We start from the raw sequence: 20,623 nt of genomic DNA, 5'->3' as shown, positions 1-20,623 counted from the left end.
ACTCCATGATTGTATCATGCAACTACCAAGATGGTAAACGACCAACGAGATGGACCTTGATCTTTTTTTGTCTAGAAGTTCCTGTGTTTGAGGGTTCCTCATGTTGACCCATCCTTTGCCTTCCCCATTTTTGCTCTTTTCTGTTTTCTCTGGGGTACCGCCTCGTGCTGGGGTGCAGTTCATGGCCAGTGTACTGGCTGACCTCCAGAATCCAAACAGAACGGTCAATTTCCAAATCAGTGCTGTATCAATCTGAGGCTGTCATACTGTACAGTGAGTAAGGGTTCAGTTCAAGTCCCCAAGGCACATGGGAAATGTCCCAGATATCATAGTGGTGCAGAGAAAGGTCCCAGGCCTGAACCCGGATGTCAGTAGCAACTTAGATTTATATAAAGCGTTCAACGTATAAAACATTCTAACACTTCAGAAGACTGGGGAATCAAGAAAAACTTACTCTGCCTACTTGAGGCAAGTGAGATGGTACCTTTTTGGAGGTAGATAAGTGGCATAGAAATGTCCATAGAATCATAGAAAATTTACGGCACAGAAGGAAGCCATTCGGCACATTGTGTCCGTGCCAGCTGAAAATGAGCCACCCAGCCTAATCCCACTTTCCAGCACTTGGTCCGTAGCCTTGTAGGTTACAGCATTTAGGTGCACATCCAGGTACTTTTTAAATGAGTTGAGGGTTTCTGCCTCTACCACCCTTTCAGGCAGTGAGTTCCAGACGCCCACCACCCTCTGGGCGAAAAATTTTTCCCTCAGCTCCCCTCGTTGACCATTCCCCTTTGCTTCCTGTCACTGAGCCAGTTTTGGATCCAATTAGCCACTGTCCCTTGGATCCCATGGTGTAGTGTACATGGATTTTAGCAAGGCTTTTGACAAGGTCCCACATGGCAGACTGGTCAAAAAAGTAAAAGCCCATGGGATCCAAGGGAAAATGGCAAGTTGGATCCAAAATTGGCTCAATGGCAGGAAGCAAAGGGTAATGGTCGACGGGTGTCTTTGTGACTGGAAGGCTGTTTCCAGTGGGGTGCCGCAAGGCTCAGAACTAGGTCCCTATTTGTGGTATAAATGATTTGGACTTAAATGTAGGGGGCATGATTAAGAAGTTTGCAGATGATACAAAAATTGGCCATGTGGTTGATAGTGAGGAGGAAAGCTGTAGACTGCAGGAAGATATCAATGGACTGGTCAGGTGGGCAGAAAAGTGGCAAATGGAATTCAATCCGGAGAAGTGTGAGGTAATGCATTTGGGGAGGGCAAACAAGGCAAGGGAGTACACAATAAATGGGAGGATACTGAGAGGAGTAGAGGAACAAAGGGACCTTGAAGAGCATGTCCACAGATCCCTGAAGGTAGCAGGGCAGGTAGATAAGGTGGTTAAGAAAGCATACGGGATACTTTCCTTTATTAGCCGAGGCATAGAATATAAGAGCAGGGAGGTTATAGGAACTGTATAAAACACTGGTTAGGCTACAGCTTGAGTACTGTGTACAGTTCTGGTCACCACATAACAGGAAGGATGTAATTGCAACAGAGAGGGTACAGAGGAGATTTAGGAAGATGTTGCCAGGACTGGAGAATTTTAGCTATGAGGAAAGATTGGATAGGCTGGGGTTGTTCTCTTTGGAACAGAGGAGGCTGAGGGGTGATTTAATTGAGGTGTACAAAATTATGAGGGACCTCGATAGAGTGGATATGAAGGACCTATTTCCCTTAGTGGAGAGGTCAATAACCAGGGAACATGGATTTAAAGTGATTGGGAGAAGGATTAGAGGGGAGCTGAGGAGAAATTTTGGTGGGGTCTGGAACTCACTGCCTGAAAGGGTGGGAGAGGCAGAAACCCTCAACTCATTTAAAAAGTACCTGGATGTGCCCCTGAAATGCCGAAACCTACAGGGCTACGGACCAAGTGCTGGAAAGTGGGATTAGGCTGGGTGGCTCATTTTCGGCTGGCGCGGACATGATGGGCCGAATGGCGGCCTTCTGTGCCGTAAATTTTCGATGATTTTATATTTTTTCATGCCCCCTCTTTGCTTTCCTGATTTCCTGCGCTTTTTATACTCCTCTAGGTTTTGTGAAGTACTGAGCTCTCAGTATCTGACATAAGCTTTCCTTTTCTGCCTTTTTCTTCTAGTACCTCTGCCCTCTCTTAATCTGTTGGGCACAGTACAGTTACCCACAGAGTCATTGAGAGAATATACTGCCGTTATTTAAATAACATAGGTCTTGGGTATCACTAATATTTCTCACACAGTATAAATAGGGTAGCTGACAATTCCCTCGTCCCTCCCTATCACTGTAACCTCCTCCAGGATCTCTGTGCTCCTCTAATTCTGGCCTCTTGATTTCCATCACCCCACCATTGGCGGCCATGCCTTCAGCTGCCTCGGCCCTAAGCTCTAGAATTCCCCCCCCAAACTCTCTTAGTCTCTCTCTCCTCCTTTAAGACGCTCCTTAAAACCTACCTCTTTGACCAAGCTTTTGGTCACCTGTCCTAATATCTCCTTATGTGACTCAGTATCAAATTTTGTCTGATAATCACTCCTGTGAAGCGCCTTGGGGCGTTTTACTACATTAAAGGTGCTATAGAAATGCAAGTTGTTATGAAAAATTATGTGCATGTTTGTGTTTGTGTCTCTAAAATTATTTCATCTCTCTTCTTTGCGCAGTATGATGGTGTACACATAGTCAGCGGCTCTCTAGACACCTCAATACGAGTCTGGGACGCGGAAAACGGGAACTGCCTGCACACTTTAATGGGACATCAGTCTCTCACCAGTGGCATGGAGCTGAAGGATAATATTCTGGTGTCTGGGAATGCAGATTCCACAGTGAAAATCTGGGATATCAAGACGGGTCAGTGCTTGCAGACATTACAAGGTGAGTTTGTGTGAGTTATAATCAGTGCTACACATCTCCATTGTGAGCGGTGGGAGCTGGTCGGTACTCAGTTTGGTAGGTCTGAACTGTGTTCCCGTCTTGCTTGTGTTGTGGTCGGAGGGTGAGTGTCCCTCTGGGCAGCTCTCAGGCTCCTCGCGCCTGACTGATGCTTCCACTTTTGGTGGAGGGGGTATGTATGGCATGTGATGCCTGAAAACGTTAGCACAGGGGTTTGGTCGGCTGCACTTGCAACCTAGAGGTTGAGTGTTCAAATCTCACTATAAAAAATTGAATTCAATAAATCTGATGATTTGTGGCTGAAATGAAATCTGCCAGAATGTCATAAAATGCAACTGATTCACGAATGATCTTCAGGGAAGGAAACCTGCCGTCCTTACCCAGTCTGGTTGACACAAAGATTGGTGGCATTGTAAGCAGTGTCGATGAAAACATAAAATTGCAAAGCGATATTGATAGATTAGGTGAATGGGCAAAACTGTGGCAAATGGAATTTATTGTAGACAACTGTGAGGTCATCCACTTTGGATCAAAAAAGGATAGAACAGGGTACTTTCTAAATGGTAAAAAGTTAAAAACAGTGGATGTCCAAAGGGACTTAGGGATTCAGGTACATCGATCATTGAAGTGTCATGAACAGGTGCAGAAAATAATCAATAAGGCAAATGGAATGCTGGCCTTTATATCCAGAGGACTGGAGTACAAGGGGGCAGAAGTTATGCTGCAGCTATACAAAACCCTGGTTAGACCGCACCTGGAGTACTGTGAGCAGTTCTGGACACCGCACCTTCAGAAGGACATATTAGCCTGGGAGGGAGTGCAGCGTAGGTTTACTAGAATGATACCCGGACTTCAAGGGTTCAGTTACAAGGAGAGATTACACAAATTGGGATTGTTTTCTCTAGAGTTTCGAAGGTTAAGGGGTGATCTGATCGAAGTTTATAAGATATTAAGGGGAACAGATAGGGTGGATAGAGAGAAACTTTTTCCGCTGGTTGGGGATTCTAGGAGTAGGGGGCACAGTGTAAAAATTAGAGCCAGACCTTTCAGGAGCGAGATTAGAAAACATTTCTACACACAAAGGGTGGTAGAAGTTTGGAACTCTCTTCCGCAAACGGCAATTGATACTAGCTCAATTGCTAAATTTAAATCTGAGATAGATAGCTTTTTGGCAACCAACGGTATTAAGGGATATGGGCCAAAGGCAGGTATATGGAGTTAGATCACAGATCAGCCATGATCTTATCAAATGGCGGAGCAGGCACGAGGGGCTGAATGGCCTACTCCTGTTCCTATGTTCCTATAACTCCAGTCCCACACTTAATGCCTTTAGCCAGCTAGTGATGGGCAATAAATACTGCCCTGCCAGTGTCGCCCATATCCTGAGACCAAATTTTAAAAATGAGAGAAATTTGTTTCAAAGAAATAGCCTCCCTGTTGGCTTTTCGTGAGGGCACTACCCAGTGTGGTGCTGACCTGTAGAGGCCACGAGATTCAGCTTCAAACTGTTAGCTGATCTCAGCCTGCAGTTGGGGAGTTACAATTAATAAATCCTTCTGTGCCATAAATTTTCTATGATTCTATGAAAAAGGGTGAACCAACCATGGCTAACTAAGGAAATTAAGGATGGTATCAGGTTAAAAGAAAAAGCATACAACATGGCAAAGATTACTGATAAGCCCGAAGATTGGGAAAACTTTAAAAACCAGCAAAGGATGACTAAAAGAATAATAAAGAGGGAGAAAATAAATTATGAGAGTAAACGAGCAAGAAATATAAAAACTGACAGTAAAAGCTTCTACAAGTAGAATCATAGAATCATAGAAGTTTACAACATGGAAACAGGCCCTACGGCCCAACATGTCCATGTTGCCCAGTTTATACCACTAAGCTAGTCCCAATTGCCTGCACTTGGCCCATATCCCTCTATACCCATCTTACCCATGTAACTGGCCAAATGCTTTTTAAAAGACAAAATTGTACCCGCCTCTACTACTGCCTCTGGCAGCTCATTCCAGACACTCACCACCCTTTGAGTGAAAAAATTGCCCCCTCTGGACCCTTTTGTATCTCTCCCCTCTCACCTTAAATCTATGCCCCCTCGTTATAGACTCCCCTACCTTTGGGAAAAGATTTTGACTATCTACCTTATCTATGCCCCTCATTATTTTATAGACTTCTATAAGATCACCCCGAAACCTCCTACTCTCCAGGGAAAAAAGTCCCAGTCTGTCTAACCTCTCCCTATAAGTCAAACCATCAAGTCCCGGTAGCATCCTAGTAAATCTTTTCTGCACTCTTTCTAGTTTAATAATATCCTTTCTGTAATAGGGTGACCAGAACTGTACACAGTATTCCAAGTGTGGCCTTACTAATGTCTTGTACAACTTCAACAAGACATCCCAACTCCTGTATTCAATGTTCTGACCAATGAAACCAAGCATGCTGAATGCCTTCTTCACCACCCTATCCACCTGTGACTCCACTTTCAAGGAGCTATGAACCTGTACTCCTAGATCTCTTTGTTCTATAACTCTCCCCAACGCCCTACCATTAACGGAGTAGGTCCTGGCCCGTTTCGGTCTACCAAAATGCATCACCTCACATTTATCTAAATTAAACTCCATCTGCCATTCATCGGCCCACTGGCCCAATTTATCAAGATCCCGTTGCAATCCTAGATAACCTTCTTCACTGTCCACAATGCCACCAATCTTGGTGTCATCTGCAAACTTACTAACCATGCCTCCTAAATTCTCATCCAAATTATTAATATAAATAACAAATTACAGCGGACCCAGCACCGATCCCTGAGGCACACCGCTGGTCACAGGCCTCCAGTTTGAAAAACAACCCTCAACAACCACCCTCTGTCTTCTGTCGTCAATCCAATTTTGTATCCAATTGGCTACCTCACCTTGGATCCTGAGAGATTTAACCTTATGTAACAACCTACCATGCGGTACCTTGTCAAAGGCTTTGCTAAAGTCCATGTAGACCACGTCTACTGCACAGCCCTCATCTATCTTCTTGGTTACCCCTTCAAAAAACTCAATCAAATTTGTGAGACATGATTTTCCACTCACAAAACCATGCTGACTGTTCCTAATCAGTCCCTGCCTCTCCAAATGCCTGTAGATCCTGTCTCTCAGAATACCCTCGAACAACTTACCCACTACAGATGTCAGGCTCACCGGTCTGTAGTTCCCAGGCTTTTCCCTGCCGCCCTTCTTAAACAAAGGCACAACATTTGCTACCCTCCAATCTTCAGGCACCTCACCTGTAGCTGTCGATGATTCAAATATCTCTGCTAGGGGACCCGCAATTTCCTCCCTAACCTCCCATAACGTCCTGGGATACATTTCATCAGGTCCTGGAGATTTATCTACCTTGATGCGCGTTAAGACTTCCAGCACCTCCCTCTTTGTAATATGTACACTCCTCAAGACATCACTATTTATTTCCCCAAGTTCCCTAACATCCATGCCTTTCTCAACCGCAAATACCGATGTGAAATATTCATTCAGGATCTCACCCATCTCTTGTGGTTCCGCACATAGATGACCTTGTTGATCCTTAAGAGGCCCTACTCTCTCCCTAGTTACTCTTTTGATGATTTCCTTCAGTTCCTTCCTCTCATTAGCCCCTTGGTTCCCTAATATTTCTGGCAGGTTATTTGTGTCCTCCTTTGTGAAGACAGAACCAAAGTATGTGTTTAATTGTTCTGCCATTTCTTTGTTCCCCATTATAATTTCCCCCATTTCTGACTGTAAGGGACCTACATTTGTCTTCACTGATCTTTTTCTCTTGACATATTTATAGAAGTTTTTACAGTCAGTTTTTATGTTCCCTGCTAGTTTACTCTCATACTCTATTTTTCCCCTCTTTATCAATCTCTTTGTTCTCCTTTGCTGAATTCTAAACTGCCTCCCAATCCTCAGGCTTGCTGCTTTTTCTGGCAATTTTATCTGTCTCCTCTTTGGATCTAATACTATCCCTAATTTCTTTTGTAAGCCACGGTTGAGCCACCTTTCCTGTTTTATTTTTGTGCCAGACTGGAATGAATAATTGTTGTAATTCCTGTACACGTTCTTTAAATATTAGCCATTGCCTATCCACCGTCATTCCTTTTAGTAAAGTTCCCCAATCTATCATAGCAAACTCGCACCTCATACTTTCGTAATTTCCTTTATTTAGATTCAGGACCCTAGTTTCGGATTCAACTACTTCACTCTCCATCTTAATGAGGAATTCTATCATGTTATGGTCGCTCTTCCCTAAGGGACCCCGCACAACAAGATTGTTAATTAATCCTTTCTCATTGCACAATACCCAGTCTAGGATCGCCTGTTCTCTAGTTGGTTCCTCAACGTATTGGTCTAAAAAACCATCACATACACACTCCAGGAATTCCTCCCCCACAGTATTATTGCTAATTTGGTTTGACCAATCTATATATATATTAAAGTCACCCATGATTATAGTTGTACCCTTCTTGCATGCGTCTCTAATTTCCTGTTTAATGCCCTCCCATTACAGTTTGGGGGCCTATAGACAACCCCCACCAATGTTTTCTGCCCCTTGGTGTTTCTTAGCTCCACCCACACAGATCCACATCGTGATTTTCCGAGCCAATATCCTTCCTCACTATTGCATTGATTTCCTCCTTTACTAACAACGCTACCCCACCTCCTTTCCCTTTTTGCTTGTCCTTCCTAAATATTGAATACCCCTGGATGGTCATTTCCCATCCTTGGTCACCCTGCAGCCATGTCTCCGTAATCGCGGCGATATCATAATCGTTAATATCTATCTGCGCTGTTAATTCATCTACCATATTGCGAATGCTCCGCGCATTAAGACACAATGCCTTTAGACTTGTCTTTTTAAGATTGCGAGTCATCTTAGTTTTATTTTGCACTATGGCCCTATTTGTTTTTCGCCCTTGTTTTCTCTGCCTTCCACTATTGCTTCTTCCCTTTCTGTCTTTTGTTTCTATCCTTATTTCCCCCTCCTCTGTCTCCCTGCTCAGGTTCCCATCCCCCTGCCATTCTAGTTTAAACCTTCCCCAACAGCACTCGCAAACACCCCCGCGAGGACATCGGTCCCGGGCCTGCTCCGGTGTAACCCATCCCACTTGTACAGGTCCCCCCTTCCCCAGAAGCGGTCCCAATGTCCCAGGAATCTAAATCTCTCCCTCCTACACCATCCCTGCAGCCACGCATTCATCTGGTCTATTCTCCTGTTCCTATACTCACTAGCACGTGGCACTGGTAATAATCCTGAGATCACTACCTTTGAGGTCCTGCTTTTTAATTTATTTCCTAACTCCTTAAATTCACCTTGCAGGACCTCATCCCGTTTTTTTTTATCTATATCGTTGGTACCGAAATGGACCACGACTACTGGCTGTTCACCCTCCCACTCCAGAATGTCCTGCAGCCGCTGCGTGACATCCTTGACCCTAGCACCAGGGAAGCAACATACCATCCTGGAGTCACGTATGCCGCCGCAGAAACGCCTATCTGTTCCCCTTACAATTGAATCCCCTATCACTATAGCCCTGTCACTCTTCTTCCTCCCCTCCTGTGCGGCAGAGCCACCCGTGGTGCCACGAACTTGGCTCTTGCTGCGTTTCCCTGATAAGCCATCTCCCCCAACAGTATCCAAAGCGGTATATCTGTTTGAGAGGGAGATGGCCCCAGGGGACTCCTGCTCTACCTGCCTAGTCCTTTTACTCTGCCTGGCGGTCACCCATTTCCTTTCTGCCTGCGTAATCTTTACCCGCAGTGTGACCACCTCACTGAACGTGCTGTCCACGATAGTCTCAGCATCGTGGATGCTCCACAGTGAATCCACCCGCAGCTCCAGCTCCGAAATGCGGTTAGCCAGTAGTTGCAGCTGGACACACTTCCTGCACACATGGTCGCCAAGGACGTCTGTCGTGTCCATGACTTCCCACATAGTGCAGGAGGAGCATATCACGGGTGCGAGCTCTGTTGCTATGACTTGCCTTAGATTTATACTGCGTTCACCTCTTAGACTTTCTCCCCACTCTCGGGATTCTTCTTTTACACTGCGCTCACCTCTCAGAACTCTCCTTTTACTCTCGTCCCGCCTCTCGGACTGGCGGAGCAGGCTCGAGGGGCCGAATGACCTCCTCCTGCTCCTATCTCTTACAGTCTTATGGCTACACTTGCAGGGAGTGAAGGTGATTAAGTCACTCCCACATGCACCGGTAAAGCTGTGCACTTTCAGAGAGCTGGTTGCCACACTGCTTAATACATTTGTGGCCCAGGGAGATCAGATGGGGATGGGGGACAAATAATGGAACTCCTCCACTCCCACCATTAAATGCTGGTTAAAGACATGAGCACTGGCAGCTTCTAGTGCAACCAGTAATCAGGAGCAGACATGAGGCTGGTTATTATTTGGAAAATCACACAGCATGGAAGGGAGAGTGTTACAGAAAGGACTTTCTTCTCTCACATGCCCAAAGGTGGATTCACCTGGCGCCTGTCCACAGCAAACTGGAGTTTGGCACAACTCCACATCCCTCTGCCTAGCGGGAGCTCAAATCCATGTAGTACCCATACGAGAGACTTCCCCGTCTCCTGCACTGAATGTGGGAGTCCTGCTCGAGTGCTTTGCTGAGGCGGGAGGCCTGTTGCTCTCTCAGGCTCGCCATTATTTTCCTCTGGACTCTCCAGAATACGTTCAGATCTGGTGAGGTTCCCTGATGGGAGGGGTTTGTTGCCTCAGTACACTGGGCCCTTACACAAGATCTGGAGCTCCTCCCATGCTCAGTATTAGTTGTACCAGTGTGAGAGAGGGAGAGGAAGCCAGGCATTGTCACTCTGGTCAGATCTCTCATCCTTCGGGCATTCTCAGGTTGGCAGGTTGTAACTAGTGGGGTGCTGCAAGAATCAGTGCTTGGGCCTCAGCAGTTTGCAATATCAATCTATATCAATGACTTGGATGAAGGGACCGAGTGTAATGTATTCAAGTTTGCTGACGATACAAAGCTGGGTGCGAAAGTAAGCAGTGAGGAGGACACAAAGAGTCTGCGAAGGGATATCGACAGGTTAAGTGAGTGGGCGAGAAGGTTGCAGATGGAGTATAATGTGGGGAAATGTGAAATTATCCACTCTGATAGGAACAATAGAAAAGTAGAATATATTTTAAAAGATGAGAGACTAAGAAATGTTGATATTCAGAGGGATTTGGGTGTCCTTGTCCACAAATCACAGAAAGTTAACATGCAGGTACAGCAATCAATTAGGAAGGCAAATGGTATGTTGGCCTTGCAAGGGTCGGAGCACAAGAGTAAGGAAGTCTTACTACAATTGTACAGGGCTCTGGCGAGACCACACCTGGAGTACTGCGTACAGTTTTGGTCTCCTTATCTAAGGAAGGACATACTTGCCTTAGAAGGGGGTGCAAAGAAGGTTCACTAGATTGATTCCTGGTTGAGAGGGTTGTCCTATGAGGAGAGATTGAGTAGAATGGGCCTATACTCTCTTGAGTTTTGAAGAATGAGAGGTGATCTCATTGAAACGTATAAAATTTTTAGAGGGCTTTACAGGGTAGATGCTGAGAAATTGTTTCCCTGGCTGGAGAGTCTAGAACTTGGGGTCATAGTCTCAGGATAAGGGGTTGGCTATTTAGGACTGAGATGAGGAAAATTTTCTTCAGAGGGTTGTGAATCTTTGGAATTCTCTACCCTAGAGGGCTGTGGATGCTCAGTCGTTGAATATATTCAAGACTGAGATGAATAGATTTTTGGACTCTCGGAATCATGGGATATGGGGATTGGGTGGGAAAGTGGAGTTGAGGTCAAAGATCAGCCATGATCTGATTGAATGGCAGAGCAGGCTCGAAGGGCCGAATGGCCTACTCCTATTTCTTATGTTCTTGCTTGAAGACAGCTCAGCACCGAGGGAGTGTGACAGAGTTAAATGCACTGCCTGCTGTGGTACAGACCAGGAAGGTACCTGGTCGCAGGGCGGGTCTGGGCCCCTTCGTATGGATTTAGGGGGACAACAGTTAGCTGTGGGGCAAAGAGGGGAGAATTCAGCCCAGGTTCCCAAATTGATTGCTGTCCCGGGAAGTGATCGGATGTGATGTTGCCTGCGGCCGAATGGCCCTGCTGATACATGTGACAAGTGACTGTGTGGGTGGATACTGGAGGTTGGTCCCCGTCTCTGGACCAGTGCCTCAGCAGGAGTCCTGATTTCAGGAGAGGAGAGAGAGATTATTTTAATATAAATGCACGCTGATAACGAACCACAAGCACCTGCTGAAACACTTGTTCACTCGCTGTTTCCCGTCACAGGTCCGAATAAGCACCAGAGTGCCGTCACCTGCCTACAGTTCATCCAGAAATTTGTGGTGACCAGCTCAGACGATGGGACAGTGAAACTGTGGGACCTTAAAACGGGCGAATTCATTCGGAACCTGGTGGCACTGGAGAGCGGGGGCAGCGGAGGTGTGGTGTGGAGACTCCGAGCATCCAAAACAAAACTCATTTGTGCAGTGGGCAGTCGGAATGGGACAGAGGAGACCAAACTGCTGGTCCTGGATTTTGACGTGGACATGAAATGAGACTGGTATGGCAGAGAGATATGCCACAGCGCACGTCTGATCGCTCACCGGGCACATCTGATTGTCCGAGACTACGGGCTGCGAACTGCAATCAAACTCCATGCTGTCCATTCCAATTTGCCAAAGAAGACTTGACCTTAGGGGAAAATCGGAGCGGGATCTGCAGAGATCCCGGAGTGGGATCTGCAGAGATCCCGCTAACGGTGAGGGGCACCCTCCGGAGGGGGGAGGAGGATGAGGAGGGGCCGCCTTTTCAAACCTGCAGCACTGGACAACCCGGGAGCGATTTGGGAAAGATTTAAAGCACCTTACAGCTGAGCCATCACAGGGGGCATCCATCTCTGCCGATGACCAGACACTCGCAGACACTTTAAAAAGACTTGCCAAAATTGTTCGTAATAGAAACTTGTACATAAAATGGTTATATCTGTATATTATATAAAAGTGTATCTATGTGGATGAATGAGACAAAGAATCCTTAACTACATGTCTATATATTGAAATCGTGTAACAGAGGGGGAAAACTAATCTATACGTGTGTGTGCGTGTGTGTGTGTGTGTGTGTGCGTGTGCGTGAGAGAGGATGTTGTTAAATGGTAGTGTGCATGTGCTAGCATGTAAGGGTTTTCACTGTCAGGAGGAGGCTACAAAGACAGCCCCCTTGTATATTGTATAAAACTGATGCGGATTTTTTGGGTTGAAACAACAGCATTAAGCTGTAAATGCTGAGCTTTTTAAAAAAAAAAATTAACAATAAAATTATTGAAGTACAGCCTGTGGTTTGTGCTCCAAACCAACCAGCTTCCATGGGCAGACAGCCAGATGGCACTGAAGACCCAGACGGTTGTGGGCTGTGGACGTTACTCTTGTGAAGACTGTATCTTTGCAGTAGTGACCAGAGACTTGGTCAGGTCTGGAAGCCACGACTCACACTCTGAATTGCTTCTATGTGCAAAGTTTCCCGTGGCACGTTCCCAACGCTGAAAAGAGGGAGCGAGACGTGGAGGTAAATCGGAGTGATGGTTTGAAAACTTGGGTTTTAAAAGCCTGTGGACGATGCAGTGTTCAGCTAAACAGTATTGGATTGACCCATGGGTCTGTGCTGACCGAGGGGACCTTCTCTCCAGTTTGGAGCTATGAACTTGAAGCAGAGGGAGCGGTCTGTGGGAGTAGTGGTACAATTGGATTCCTTCACTGATGGTTCAGTGAGTGACAGCCCAGGTCCCAGGTCCGATCCCTTGTTAGCTGATCTCAGCTAGACAGGCAGTTGATGCACCACAATCTGGCTCGGTGAGGGGGGCCCGTTTCTGGCTCCTGGTCGCCATCCAATGACCACCACTGGAAAGTGGGTGTGGATGTTTGGTGAAACCTTCCACAGTTGAGTATTGCATCCACTCACTGTCTAGGCCCACGGAAAATGGCTGCTTGGTGCAGACACCTGGGAGCAGTCTGTACCTATAGAACTATACGTCAGCAACAAACAACACCTTCAGGAGAGGAGGGGGAAAAGGTGATTGTTGTACTCAAACACCTGGTCTTTAGTGCCTTCAGAAGATGAACTGGACCAGCTCTAGCGACACTGACTACTAAGCAGGGCAGAGGCTGGGTCCTCTGTGATGAGCAGCTCATCTACTGGCCCCTCAAAGCCTCCCCAATATTGACAGGAGTGCGATGGGATACTCACCACTCACCTGGATGATGCAGCTACAACATCACTCGAGGAACTCGACCCCATCCAGGTACATTATGGTTTAAAATAATTAACAGTTAATGCTTTGGGAAAGCTGGGTGATGTGGAAGAACAGGGATTTGGAGGTTAATATTTGCAAGACATTAAAAGCAGTTCAAGTGGATACGGCCAATAAAAGCTAATGGAATCCTGGGTTTATGGCAAGAGGTATAGAATATAAAAAATCAAGATGTAATGGTGAATCGATATAAAACCTTAGAACAGCCACAGTTGGAGTCCTGTGTGCCGTTTTGGGCTGTACATTACAGGGAGGATATTGAGGTTTTAGACAGGGTGCAGTGCAGATTCACTGGGACGCTGCCTGGTGTACGGAAATACAAACACACAAAGACTTGAAAACTTCGGGCTGTTTTTGTTGCAATAGAGGAAATCATGGGCTGATGTGATAGAGGTGTTAAAAATTCTGAAAGGATGGGACAGAATAGATAGACACAGCCTGTTTCCAGTGATTAGAGTCATCAGATTAAATGAGATTGAGGATAGAGAGCAGAAGAAACCTTTTTACACCAAGGGTTACAAGGCTATGTAATACACTATTGGAGTTAGATTGAAGCAGAGACCTTGTCATCATTTAAAGATAGATTAAGAAGAAAGAAAGACTTGCATTTCTATAAATCCTTTCACGACCTCAGGACGTTCCAAAGTGCTCTACAGCCAGTGAAGTACTTTTGAAGTGCAGTCACTGTTGTAAGGTCCCATAAATAGTAATGAGATAATCATAGAAATCTTATAGCGCGGATGGAGGCCATTCAGCCCATCGAGTCCATGCCAGCTCTATGCAAGAGCAATCCAGCTAGTCCCATTCCCCTGCCTTTTCCCCGTAGCCCTGCAAATTTTTTCCTTTCAAGTATTTATCCAGTTCCCTGCACCAGATCATTTTTTTTTAAAAGTGATGTTGGTTAAGGGGTAAATATTGCCCAGGACAGCAGCGAGAACTCTCCTCCTCTAAGTCGAAAATAGTGTTGTGGGATCTTTTACGTCCACCCGGGAGAGCAGATGGGGCCTCGGTTTTAACATCTGATCCGAATGACGGCACCTCCGACAGTGCAGCACTCCCTCGTGGGTTCAAGTCCACTCCAGGGACTTGAGCCCATAATCCAGGCTGATACTGCACTGGGAGTATCGGCCGAGATTATGGGCTCAGATCCCGAGAGTGGGGCTTGAACCCACAACCTTCTGCCTCAGGCGAGGGTCTGATCTGATTGTGACCTCAGCCCTGCTTTCCCGTCTACCTACTATAACCTTTGACTCATTGTTAATCAGGAATCTATCTAACTCAGCCTTAAAAATATTCAGTGACCTTTCCTCCACCGCTCTCTGGGGAAGGGAGTTCCACAGACTCACCACCCTCTGAGATGGTTGCTAAATTTGCTGATGATACAAAGGTAGGTAAGAAAGTAAGTTGTGAAGAGGACATGAGTCTGCAAAGGGATGTAGATAGGTTAAGTGAGTGGGCAAAACGCCTGTAGTCAGGGAGGATTGGAAAACGATGGTCAGAGCCTCCACTATTTCCTCCCTGGCTTTTAACAGCCTGGGATACATTTAATCCGGGCTGGCGATTTGTCTACTTTCAACGATGCTAAACCCCTTAATACTTCCTCTCTCACTATGTTTATCCCATCCAATATTTCACACTCTGCCTCCTTAACTACAATATCTGCATTGTCCCTCTCTTTTGTGAAGACAGATGCAAAGTATTCATGAAGAACCATACCCACATCTTCCGCCTCCACACACAGTTTACCTTTTTGGTCTCTAATAGGCCCTACTCTTTCCTGAGTTATCCTCTTGCTCTTTATGTATTTCTAAAACATTTTTGGATTTTCCTTGATTTTACTTGCCAGTATTTTTTCATGCCCGCTCTTTACTTTCCTAATTTCCTTTTCAATTTCACCCCTGCACTTTCTATACTTCTCTCGGCTTTCCGCAATATTGAGCTCTCGGTGCCTGACATGAGCTTTCCTTTTTTTGCCTTATCTTACCCTGAATGCTCCTTGACATCCAGGGGGCTCTAGATTTGGCAGTCCCACCCTTTTCCTTTGTGGGAACATGTTTACTCTGAACCCCTTGAATCTCCCCCTTGAACGTCTCCCACTGCTCTGACACTGATTTACCTTCAAGTAGCTGTTTCCAACTGTAATTGTTTCTTTAACCAATATTGCCACCCCCCTCCTTTTTTATCCCCGTCTCTATCTCATCTGAAAACCCTGTAACCAGGGACGTTGAGCTGCCATTCCTGCCCCTGTTTAAGCCATGTGTCTGTAATAGCTAAGATATCGTACTGCCACGTGTCTATCTGTGCCCTTAGTTCATCTGCCTTATTCGCTAGACTCCTTGCATTGAGGTATATGCTTTTAAACACTGCCAAACTCCCTTGCTGTTTATTTTCTAGCCTTTGTTTCCTCTGCCTTCCAAATTCACTTACTAATTTTCTGCCTTCCATTTCTAGCTCTGCTTCTCTCCCTTCCGAATCTCCTCTCAGGTTCCCATCCCCCTGCCAAGCTAGTTTAATCCCCCACAGCACCAGCAAACCTCCCTGCGAGGACATCGGTCCCGGCCCTGTTGAGGTGCAACCCGTCCGGCTGGTACAGGTCCCAACTCCCCCAGAACCGGTCCCAATGCCCCAGGAATCTAAAGCCCTCCCTCCTGCACCATCTCTCCAGCCACGCATTCATCTGCTCTATCCTCCTATTTCTATACTCACTAGCGCGTGGCACCGGGAGTAATCCGCAGATTACTACCTTTGAGGTCCTGTTTATTAATCTCTTTCCTAACTCCTTAAAATCTGCCTGCAGGACCTCATCCCTCTTTCCAACTATTCTGTTGGTACCAATATGGACCACGATCTCTGGCTGTTCACCCCCGCCCCCAGAATGTTCTGCAGCCGCTCGGTAACATCCTTGACCCTGGCACCAGGGAGGCAACATGTCATCCTGGAATCTCATTTGCAGCTGCAGACATGCCTGTCTGTTCCCCTAACTATAGAATCCCCTATCGCTATCGCTCTCCTGACCTTCCTCCTCCCCACCCTGTACAGCTGAGCCACCCATGGTGCTGTGGACTTGGGTCTGGCTGCAGTCCCCAGAGGAACCCTCTCCCCCACCAGTGGTTAGAGAGTGAGATGCACTCAGGGGACTCCTGCACTACCTGCCTGGTCCTCCTTGTCTAGCGGTCACCCAGTCCCTCTCTGCCTGCACTCTCTTAATCTGCGGGGTGACCACCTCCTGAAACGTGCTGTCCACGAAACTCTCAGCCTCGCGGATGCTCTGCAGTGACGCCAGCTGCTGCTCAAGCTCCGAGACCCGGAGCTCGAGCTCCCCCAGCTGACGATGCTTCCTGCACCTGTGGTTGTCCAGGATATGGGAAGCCTCCTGGAGTTCCCACATGGCACAGGCCGTGCATTCGACAAGAATGAGCTGCCCTGCCATGCCTCGCTTTATTAGATTATTAACTAAACTTAACAAAAATAAACTTAAAGACTCAAAAAAAAATACTCCCCACAGTCTGACCTCTTCATACACTTGGTAGCAGGGATCACTGGATAGTAATTGGGACAGGATCCCTGGCTGGTGTTGTCCCCATCTCCCCTGAAGATACAAACCTATACTGACGAATGGTTCCCTCGCAAATGACCGCCCTCCAGTGACACGAGCAATAGGTCGGGAGAATGTCGGCAGCCTATTTAACCAGGGGAAGCATCGCAGCCCACCCTGGTTCCGACATTGGAGGTTTGAGTCACTGGATCACGATCAGAAGCCAGATTTCTGATTCCATTTCCCACCCAATCCCAGTTATTGTTGCTAATTGAGCACAGATCAGGGACGGAGCTTGGCCCATGTCCACCCTGACTGGTTCAGTCCCACACCGACTCATCACTGGAGCTTGATTCTGAACAGGATTAATTAGAGCAGGACACGGGGTAAATCCTACTCATCAGAATAGAGAGAAGCAAGTGTTCGTTCTGTTCAGTTATTAATATTGAGCCTCAGTAAATTTGAACAAAAACAATGCTCATTATTGAGTGCAGTTAATCCCTGGCCATGTTGTCGCAGGCTGGCTTTTCATTTAACTCAAGGTCAACTTAAGCTCCAAATGGAGGGGAAAGAGCCCTTCCTCCCCTTCAATCTTATTGTTTTGCTGCATTAATCTTGATTTGTGCTCTCCTGGGAGCGAGAGGATTGGGAAGCACTTTCCTGTATCACTTTGAAATGGAGTTTGCATTTTGTGATAATTACGCTGGAGCAGGAAATGGAAGTGTTTATTAGTTATCAGCCTGGACCTTCCTAACCCCTGGCCTAGTGCCTTCAAAGTCCCACCATGACCTCTCCTCTCCCTAAATCTACAGCTAGATGCATGGCCCAGCCAACACCCTCTGCTGGTAACCTCCTGATCTTCTGTTGTCACTCCCTCTCTATCCTCCCCACCTTTAGTGACCTCACCCCTGGAACTAGCTCCCTAAACCTCTCCCATTCGTTACATCTCTCTCCATCCTTCAGTAGCCTCTTTGAAACCTCCATCTCCTTGACCATAACTGCTCGACCTTTCTTCTCAACCACTGAGAGTGCTGCTGCATAAAGCTGCATGCTTTGGAAGTTTGAGAATTCTGCGAGGCCGGTAACAGTAGGGGACAGGTTATTACTCCGGGATACAAAACCAGCTGGATTTTGTGTGTAACATTCCTTCAGATGATAAGTTAAAGACTTGAATACCGTTCCAAAATCATTTAATAATTCTGGCACACTCATGGGCAATATGAGAAAAGACATGTTTATCTCTCTCACTTCTAGCCTCCTGTGTGTCTTTTCTTTTCTCCCCTCTCTTACTCTCCCCCCTCTATCCCCTCTCTCACTCTCCCCCTTCACTCTCCCCTTTCACTCTCCACTCTCCCCTCTCACTCTCCCCTCTCTCACTCTCCCCTCTCTCACTCTCCCCCTTCACTCTCCACTCTCCCCCCTCTCACTCTCCCCCCTCTCACTCTCCCCCTTCTCACTCTCCCCCCTCTCACTCTCCCCCTTCACTCTCCCCCTTCACTCTCCCCTCTCTCACTCTCCCCTCTCTCACTCTCCCCCTTCACTCTCCCCTCTCTCACTCTCCCCCTTCACTCTCCCCCTTCACTCTCCCCTCTCTCACTCTCCCCTCTCTCACTCTCCCCTCTCTCACTCTCCCCCTTCACTCTCCCCTCTCTCACTCTCCCCCTTCACTCTCCCCTCTCTCACTCTCCCCCTTCTCTCTCCCCTCTCTCACTCTCCCCCTTCACTCTCCCCTCTCTCACTCTCCCCCTTCACTCTCCCCTCTCTCACTCTCCCCCTTCTCTCTCCCCTCTCTCACTCTCCCCCTTCACTCTCCCCTCTCTCTCTCCCCTCTCTCACTCTCTCCCCTCTCTCACTCTCCCCTTCTCCCCCTCTCACTTTCTCTCCCCTTCTCTCTCCCCTCTCTCACTCTCCCCCTTCACTCTCCCCTCTCTCACTCTCCCCTCTCTCACTCTCCCCTCTCTCACTCTCCCCCTTCACTCTCCCCTTCTCTCACTCTCCCCTTCTCTCACTCTCCCCTTCTCTCTCTCCCCTTCTCTCACTCTCCCCTTCTCTCACTCTCCCCTTCTCTCACTCTCCCCTTCTCTCACTCTCCCCTTCTCTCACTCTCCCCTTCTCTCACTCTCCCCCTCTCTCTCTCTCCCCTCTCTCACTCTCCCCTTCTCCCGTCTCTCACTCTCCCCTTCTCCCCCTCTCACTTTCTCTCCCCCCTCTCACTTTCCCCCTCTCACTTTCTCTCCTCCCTCTCACTTTCTCTCCCCCTCTCCCTCCCCCCCTCCCACTCTCCCTCCCCCCTCCCTCCCCCCCTCCCACTCTCCCTCCCCCCCTCCCACTCTCTCTTCCCCCCTCCCACTCTCTTTCCCCCCCCTCCCACTCTCTCCCCCCCCCTCCCACTCTCTCTCCCCCCCCTCCCACTCTCCCCTCCCACTCTCTCCCCCCCCTCCCACTCTCTCCCCCCCTCCCACTCTCTCCCCCCCTCCCACTCTCTCCCCCCCTCCCACTCTCTCTCCCCTCCCACTCTCTCTCCCCTCCCACTCTCTCTCCCCCCCACTCTCTTTCTCCCCTCTTTCACTCTCTCTCTCTCCCCTCTTTCACTCTCTCTCTCTCCCCTCTTTCACTCTCTCTCTCCCCTCTTTCACTCTCTCTCTCCCCTCTTTCACTCTCTCTCTCTCCCCTCTTTCACTCTCTCCCCTCTTTCACTCTCTCTCTCTCCCCTCTTTCACTCTCTCTCTCTCCCCTCTTTCACTCTCTCTCTCTCCCCTCTTTCACTCTCACTTTCTCTCCCCCTCTCTTATAGTCCGTGCTCCTGAACTTTCCCGTTTCTCACTTTTCCTTTTTCTATCCTCACTCTGTTGAAATCGCATTGACTTTCCGAAGGTTTCCAACCTCCCTTAACCTGCCCTCCCTGCTGCAAACGGCAGGCATTTAAACCCCAAGCTCGGTATCCCCTGACGGCAACAATCCTGATTTATCTGATTTAACTCCTCAGTTTCGCACGACGGCCCTTGGTTTCTTAATATAAAAAGAAAAAACCCGACACTATATATTGTTCACTGTGGCCATTACCAGCCATAAAAGTGCACGATTCAGGTCTTTGTGGTCACGGTGAACGCAATTCCATGGACTTGACACAATCCTGGTGGAAGAGCGAATCACTCGGGCCGAGGGGGGAGATCAGCCCCGGTACCCGGGAGAGTGTGGGTGGTTGTCGGGGGGGTGGGGTGTCAGGAGGGGGTGTGTGTTTGGGGGGTTGTGGGGGGGGATGTGTGTGCGTCGGGGGGGGGGGGGGTAGAGTGGTTGGTGAACGACGGAGGTCGGGGGTCACAGTGCTCGGCCTGTTGGTTGGTGAACTCTTTTAAAAAGTACCTGGACCTGCACCGAAAGTGCTGTAAGCTGCAGGGCTACGGACCGGGTGCTGGAAGGTGGGATTAGAATGGGCACCTGGTTGTTCTTCAAGCCGGCGCGGACACGATGGGCCGAATGGCCCCCTTCTGTGCTGTATCTTTTCTATGGTTCAAACTTCGGGGGTCACAGAGCTGGACCGTTGGTTAGTGAACTGTGGGGGTCGGGGGTCACAGAAGTCAACCCGTTAGTTAGTGAACTGCGGGGGTCGGGGGTCACAGAGGTCGACCTGTTAGTTGGTGAGCTGCTATCTGCTGTGCCAGCCTGCGGATCATGGGAGCAGAGAATCTGAAATTTAGGTAAGTTCCTATTACAGTGGGATCTGCGGGACTGCTTCCAGTCGGAGTCGGGAGGAACAGGGTTTGCTCCCCCACTCCACTGTCGCCTCCATCGGCCCACACCCGCCATTGCCCGCTCTAACACCTACTGGGAC

General features: G+C 47.9%; 1 protein-coding gene across 1 annotated transcript in view; it reads left to right on the top strand.

Annotated features, from left to right (window-relative positions):
* Positions 1-12,280, top strand: part of LOC137322643 (F-box/WD repeat-containing protein 7-like) — a 240,248-nt gene extending 227,968 nt beyond the window's left edge. Inside the window, exons 12-13 of the mRNA XM_067985550.1 lie at positions 2,676-2,886; positions 11,240-12,280. Coding sequence (XP_067841651.1) covers positions 2,676-2,886; positions 11,240-11,508 — 480 coding nt within the window. The 3' untranslated portion in view covers positions 11,509-12,280. The remainder of the gene's footprint in view (positions 1-2,675; positions 2,887-11,239) is intronic.
* The last annotated feature ends 8,343 nt before the right edge of the window (positions 12,281-20,623 follow it).

Source organism: Heptranchias perlo, chromosome 6 (genome assembly GCF_035084215.1).
Source record: "Heptranchias perlo isolate sHepPer1 chromosome 6, sHepPer1.hap1, whole genome shotgun sequence".
Lineage (NCBI taxonomy): Eukaryota > Metazoa > Chordata > Chondrichthyes > Hexanchiformes > Hexanchidae > Heptranchias > Heptranchias perlo.
Note: the sequence above shows the minus strand (reverse complement) of the source record. Positions and strands in the feature narration are given on the sequence as shown.